The 7557-nt window shown below is 44.1% G+C and overlaps 1 protein-coding gene across 1 annotated transcript in view; it reads left to right on the top strand.

Annotated features, from left to right (window-relative positions):
- apba1a (amyloid beta (A4) precursor protein-binding, family A, member 1a) overlaps positions 1 to 7557 on the top strand; it is a 42937-nt gene that overhangs the window by 19444 nt on the left and 15936 nt on the right. The window contains exons 5-6 of the mRNA XM_005733665.1: positions 321 to 466; positions 4935 to 4967. Of these exons, the coding sequence (XP_005733722.1) occupies positions 321 to 466; positions 4935 to 4967 (179 nt within the window). The remainder of the gene's footprint in view (positions 1 to 320; positions 467 to 4934; positions 4968 to 7557) is intronic.

Genomic DNA, 7557 nt, shown 5'->3' with positions numbered 1-7557 from the left:
CAAACATTTCCACTTTGGTTTGTTCAGCTCCGACTGCTTCAGAGCCCCAAACTGTCAGAAGTTCTAATTTTAATGATGGGGTTACACTTGCTGTTGATCATTTAATCACGTGCGCGTCATTATCATCACCTTGCTGTACCCTGTTCATTCCTATGGAAGCAGTAAGGGTGCTTAATGTTTCCTCAGGACTTTAATCCTATAAAAAGTCAAACTCAGCCTGAGGAGAAGCTGTTCCTATCTGAAGGAAAATCACTTATGTATAGCCTTTATGCGTTTTTGTGTATGTGTGTATCATGTAGTGACTCTGTGTCATACTCCAGTTCCAGGTCCCTGTGACCCAGATGACCTAATTGATGGAATCATCTTTGCAGCCAACTATCTTGGCTCCACTCAGCTGCTGTCAGATAAGACACCATCGAAGAACATCCGAATGATGCAGGCACAGGAAGCTGTCAGTCGGATTAAGGTAAAACACACATAGCTCAGGCTCAGACACACTGTAGTGTGAAGTTGTCTGCACAGAGTCCCAGACTCAGTAATTCAGTGTCTTTGTATATAAACCAGCCAAAACATCAAAACCACGAGTAACATTGTATCGACCTCGCTCCAGAACAGCTCTGACGACTTGCAGCATTGTGTATTTATAGTTGAAAACTTCAGCATGAGAAAAAAATTGATTTCCTACGTGCAGAATTTACTGCGTCCACTTTCCAGGAGCACAAAGAAGGCACCGTGCACATGAAAGTGTTGCATCGCAAGCATTGCAGCAGCTCCAAACCCCTGCATGCAACTCTTTACTCTCAAAGTCCGGTTTGTGCAAATCAAATGACTTTTGACTGTTTGAAGGGCAGAGTTGTTTATTTACAAACATTCACAGTGTTCATAGAGAGACCAGCAACAATAACATCCAGCAGTGGGGAAAATATCATTCCCTGTTTTGATAAACAGTGAAATATTTTTATAATTTATCTGTATTTGAAAAAACAAAAAATCCCTATGAAAGCTGATCAGTAATTTATTGTTTGGGCTCCGTGATTTAAAACTATGTTCTAATAACACAAGACCCAACATGAATCTGGGCAGCACCGAGCATGACGATGCAGTGTTGACTGAAGCCTGTGTCTGGGTGCATGCTCAATGTTTCAGGTAAGTAGATCCCAAAACCTTGATTCTGTTCATCTGGACCTTTGGGTCCTGTTGATGGGTAACCAGGAGGACCCAAACTGGATTAAATCAGGCTTCTTAGACAGCCGATGGCTGAACCCACAACACGCACTATTTTGAAAAGTAAAATATATAATCTGCCTTCATAAGTTCCAGTATTACGCATCGTAACTGCTTTATAATAATAAAGCTTTAACTTACACACCTCCCTGACAGCCTTATGGGAATTAAAAAATAACTTATCCCATGTAAACTGATACCTGTTTGGATCAGAACATATAGAAAATACTACCTTTTCTGTCAGGGCATAGGAAGGGGATAAAAAAAACCTAGAACATGTTCTTTAAGATGAAAACTTTACTTCAGTTCAAGAACTTATATCAAATTATGGAATCACAACAGGAAATGTCTTAAATATCAGAATCTGAAATCTGTCATACAGAAAAGATTTAAGCCCAAATAACTGAATCTGTGCAGATTCTGTGACCTCCGGGGGTCCAGAGCCAGCTGAGGTCAGCAACTCAAGTCAGGGGGAGCCCTGGGGAAAATCAGTCTCCCAGACTCGAAGCCAACATTAACTGTATGTGTTATTATATTCCTGGGCTCTGAAGGAGCAGGAGAAACTCCTCTACAATCCATGGAGCCAGAAAATGTGGCCTCGGAAGAAATTGATAATTTCTAACTTTATAAATCCGGAGTTAGCAGACAGTTTATAGACTCAGGAATGACTGACACACGGTTATTAAGTCCCGGCTCAGAAGGAACACAGTCTTTTTGATTCACCACATCTGGGGATGACTGCCCATGGCATGGACATCGCTTCCACCGAGAAGGAGGGGCTGGAGAGGCAGGGGAAACTGATGGTGATGTGGAGAAGTTCTGATGTGGCTGCGCCCCAGTGCTTTATAAAAAGCCTGTGCTGGTGTGTAAACAGTCATTATCACTCACCACTTGAAATTGCTCAGCAAGCGAGGGGTGACGGCAGCGTGAAGGCTGTTTTCTCCGGAAAGAGGGAGGACCCTGCGAATCGCCTGATTCGTCCTCCTGCAGGCTGGGCAGGTGAGCGGTTGCAGTTGGGGGGTGGAGATGCAGTGTCCACCCCCCAAAGTCCTGTATAAGCAGGTGAAGAGAATTCAGTAGCCAGGGGAGACCAGAAACCAGTCGCTGTAGCCGGCTAGCTACAGCGCGACGATACTCCTCAGGAAAATTCAGCCACTGGTTGCATAGCTGATCCACGTCTGATCCAGCTCTTCAGACGGCGCGAGTGCTGCTGGGTCCATTGTGTGGTTGCGTCGTTCTGTCATGAAACGGCTGTGGCAGGCAGGATGTAGGACCCAAAATGCAGGACACACTGTCCACAGACAGAGGAATAAACTCAAGGAGGCTGCTTTATTGCAGTGGCAAAACGTGCACAAAAAATACTTGCAAAACCAAAAACTAGGAACTGGGAACTAAATACAAAACACTGCAAAACCAAGAAACTAGGGCCGGCGATCTCAGGGGGAACCACACACAGCATGAGGGGACGATGCGACACTGACTGAGAGAAACACACAGCTAAAACACACAGAGGGATGACGAGGGATGGGACACAGGAGGAGAGCACAGCTGGGAGTAATCACACACAATAAGACCAGGGGAAGCCAAACTAGACACACTGACAGGAGACACAGACTTACAAAGTAAAACAGGAAACACAAGACATAGATGCAGACAGCTGACAGGGGAGACAGAGCAACCATGGAACACAGTGGGAAAGAGGACTCGAATGCAGGCATTTACTGGAGTTGTGAGGGAGGTTTATTGCAAAAGGCAAACACAAGAAGTTCACAGACAGTTTTCCAGGAGACAAACACAGATGGACCAGTAACGAGCACATGAAATACACACAGAGGGACACTGGGAAATCACACACAGGTGTGAGACACAGCTGGACCTGATTAACCTGACGAGACAGAGGAAACAGTAACACCAGGGACCAACAGGGGGAGCACCAGCCCAGAATCCCAGAAGCAGAACACAAATCATCCCAAAGCTAGAACATGAGTCCACAAATGATAATAATAATAATAATAATAATAATAATAATAATAATAATACACCAAACCCCAAATCACTGCGTCCACAGACTCAGGGCAAGAATACAAAGAACACTAACACAGAAACCAAAAGACTAGAAATGATAAATGCTGACAAAATCAAAGTTCAGTAATAATGCAAAACTCAAACTGACTGACCCAGGACTGTGGCGGTATGACTGTTAGAGCTAAAGACATTTATAGTTTTCAGTTGGGTTATGCTTTAAAAAAACTGATCAGCTTTAAACCAATGGGGAATAAGCAAATGCTGAGTGCATGCAGTTAAAACCACTCTGCAGGTGAGAGAATGAATTTTATAACTGCTAGAAGTTGATTTGGTCAAACAGGCTTAAATAATATTACCACACATGACTGATTGAATGATTGGGCTGCTGAAATAAATGGGCTGATTAGTCTGGGAATGTGAGCTCGTTAACAGGGACTGTCAGTATGATCTGAAATATATGGAGTCTGGATTTAGTGTTAACAAAAGAACATTTCAGCTAAAAGTAAGATGATTGCAAAATAGCAAGAGATAAGAGGTTCGTCATAGCCGAGTGCTCGGGGTAAAATGAAGGGACTGCAACAACTCGTCCCCATTCCCTTCATTTTACCCTTGACATCTTAAACTGGACTTTACCTTTCTGATTCTTCGACACTTGTGCGAATATTAAAGACACAAATGGGAGAAATTTGCGTGCTGTTGCTGAAGCAGGCTATCGCCTGCTCCCGGTGGCAAAACTGGCTGACGGGGGCATGTTAAGGTTTGTGGATGAGAGAATGGAAACAAGCTCCTGTGCAACTGCCCAGCGCTAAAGCCAGAGCTAGATTGCCCTTGCTGACAAGAGAACTGCTTTTGCTGTGGCTTTCATATGAGTGTTTCCAGGACGGTGATGATGGCAGGACTGTAGATTAGGCTGCAAGCATTTGAAGTGATTGATAAGCAACTAATAGCATGGATGTGACAAAGACATGGACATGACTGCACGAAGACATCTGCAAAGGAGAATGACAGACGTGCAGTAAGATTTAACCTCGGCTCCCCGCTCTATGTCAAGTGATGGGGGTACGTGGCGGGGTGTGGTTTATGGCTCGACTGCAGGGGAGGGGTTGAGCAGCGGGTTCAGGGTGTGGTGTCAGGGGAGGCTGATCTCCATCATCTCATCATGTCTCCCCTGTTTGAGTTGGGTGCTGGGATCTTACAGGGAGAAGAGTGGACAGAGCAAGTGACGGAGTGTGAGTCCGCCAAAGTGGCTCAAGAGCTGCTCGACTACTGGTGCACACAAAAGGCACTATAAATAAAGCACTGTGGGCTGTGGAAGTTCACACTACATAAGGTGTATTATTTACTATATACAGGGAATAAATATTATGCATCCAATTCATTATCCACAAATAAACAGTAAAATCTCCATATGGATATTTTCCATTGCACATGGTTAGCATGCATTGGGAAATCTAGGGAACCGACTGCATTAAATCAATTTTACTGTGCTGCTTACAAGCCTGGGTGACTTAGACAAGCCTTGTTTGTTAATCATTAATATTCTGTATATATATAGAGGTTGTTGAAAGGCTGGAGCATTAGCCTTTTGGCGCACCATTGACAGTTATTTAATACACAAATCCATGTTTTACTGTGTATTGACCTAACCCGTGATTGTCCTGTGTGCTTTATTCCATGCTTGGCAGATGGCTCAGAAATTGGCCCAGAACAAGAAGAAGGTGCAGTACCTACATGTCTGTCTTGTCCTTATCACTGCTGAGTGCAGCTTTTCATGTGTTTTACTCTCTGTCCTGTTCAGTGTCTATATGATTATTGTTGTCCTTTGATACTTTTAAAATGTCATTCTGATGAATTATCGTTTTGCTGAACCTAAATGCCAACGTTGCATGTCTTATGTTGGACATTGGACACGTTGGACTGTCTATGTAACCTGGAAAATCTCATTCTTGGTAAAATAGAAACGTTTTTGTCATGTAAGAAATCCATGTGTTCGATGCAGGTAACAGTCTGAATCTTCTGACACGTTTGGGGTTTGTGGGGTTTGGCCTTGTAAGCCCTGTTATTAGTTAGTTATTATTTATCCAGAGAGAGACCTGGCATCATGGCAGCTAAAGAGCACGTGGCCACAATATGATCTGTGGTATGTGCTCTGTGTCTCTTTTTAGGAGTCAACAACCTGACTGCAGGTCGCACAATAGATGACCTGCATAATATTGAATTAGAAACATTATAATTTAACATTTGGTCCCAGTCTTTGTCCTGAACGGAGCATATATTGAATGTACTTAACATTAGACAGCAACAGTATTGCCTCATGCCTCATTCACACCCATTCATACAAGCACTTTCTTCTATACTTCAGTGCTGCTTGGCTAACATTCACACTCCGATGGATGCATAGTCGAGACCACTGTTTCCCAGAGGTGTAGGAATGCGACTTTGGCAGGAATGAACTGCACTGGGTAGGTTACAGGGAGAGAAACCTTTGACGAGCAGAAACCTCTCACCTGCAGTGCAGCTCAGCTCTGACTTGGGATGATCGTGTTTCTGGATGAAAGTGTGGAGAGCTTTAACTCCACTGGCTCTCGTTTTGTTCCCAGATGCCTCTCGCATGATGAATGTGGTAACGCTTTGGTCATCATGTAGTGCATAAACGAGGATTTCATTCTCTGGGTCACTTGATGTAGATATCCATACTGGGACAACTGTAGAGGAGTACATGCTCCATGCTTTGATCTGTTTGATGTAGCTTCATTTTTTCCTTCCGTTGACTCAGCGTTTTTTGAGTTTTTACACTCTCCCCATGCTCATCACTGCACTCTCTCTCTTCCTTTTTGTGATCTTCCTGTAAAACTTTGGGTGTTTTCCTAAACATGTTTCACAAAGACTTCTTCTTTTGCAGCTTTTTGACTGATGTCCTGGTTAAAAACATCCAACGCACTTTTTCTTTTTTTTGGACAAATATTTGACGTCTCGAACTGTTTTTTCCTTGAATTTCAACATGTCTGAAAACCACTGTATCTTCACAGAAGGTTCACCTCTTGATTTCCGTTTTCTCTTCAGAGTTCAGAACCTTCTGTGTCTTGCAAAGAAGTGTTTAGCTTTATTTCTGCAAGTCCACTTTCTATTTTTTACTGTCTGTTAATGGATTCATTGTTCTTTTAGAAGTGCTTTTATGATTCTTTTTATTGTTCATTAAAATAGCAAATAACAAATGAACTTAGACATTAAGTAGATGAGTAAAGGTAGCAAAGAAGGCGAGACTTGGTGGTGGAAGGAGGAAGTACTGGAAAGTATTTAGAGGACGAGGCTGACAAAGATGAATAGTCAGGAGTAGTTAGAGTCTAGAATAAAGACAAAGGAGGCAAAAGCACTAGAAAAGGCTTGTCATGAGCTGAATGTGAGACTAGACGGTGTGGAAGGCAACATGAAGTATCAACTTGCTTGAGAACATCAGTTTAATTTAAGTTGATGATGCTGGTTAGATTCACTCACTCAAAAATGACTTGTGTCAGTTGGCTTGACAGAAAGATTTAGGTCCAAATGATGTGCAGCAGGAGGATTAAGGATAGGAATAAAAGTGTAGTAACTCCAGCAAACAACAGTTCATCATCCACAAATAGAAAAAAACTCCATGAGCACATCAACTGTTTTTTTGTGTGAGTTCTTCTGCTTTTTATTCCTTCATGTTATCCATGTTTCCCCCGCCCGTCATGTCTGTGCTCTCCCTCGTGTTCCCTCGCGTTCCCTCGTGTTCCCTCACGTTCCCTCGTGTTCCCTCGTGTTCCCTCACGTTCCCTCGTGTTCCCTCGCGTTCCCTTGTGTTCCCTCGTGTTCCCTCGCGTTCCCTCGTGTTCCCTCGCATTCCCTCGCGTTCCCTTGTGTTCCCTCGTGTTCCCTTGTGTTCCCTCGTGTTCCCTTGTGTTCCCTCGTGTTCCCTCGTGTTCCCTCGTGTTCCCTTGTGTTCCCTCGTGTTCCCTCGTGTTCCCTTGCGTTCCCTCGTGTTCCCTCGTGTTCCCTCGCGTTCCCTCGTGTTCCCTCGCGTTCCCTCGTGTTCCCTCGCATTCCCTCGCGTTCCCTTGTGTTCCCTCGTGTTCCCTTGCGTTCCCTCGTGTTCCCTCATGTTCCCTCGCGTTCCCTCGCATTCCCTCGCGTTCCCTTGTGTTCCCTCGTGTTCCCTCGTGTTGCCTCGTGTTCCCTCACGTTCCCTCGCGTTCCCTCGTGTTCCCTCACGTTCCCTCTCGTCTGCCTCTCCTGCATCATGTGTCCTTTTTTATTGTGAAGGTCCCGTGTTTTCATGTTCACTCT

Source organism: Pundamilia nyererei, unplaced genomic scaffold, assembly GCF_000239375.1.
Source record: "Pundamilia nyererei isolate P.nyererei 1_Seehausen unplaced genomic scaffold, PunNye1.0 scaffold00053, whole genome shotgun sequence".
Lineage (NCBI taxonomy): Eukaryota > Metazoa > Chordata > Actinopteri > Cichliformes > Cichlidae > Pundamilia > Pundamilia nyererei.
Note: the sequence above shows the minus strand (reverse complement) of the source record. Positions and strands in the feature narration are given on the sequence as shown.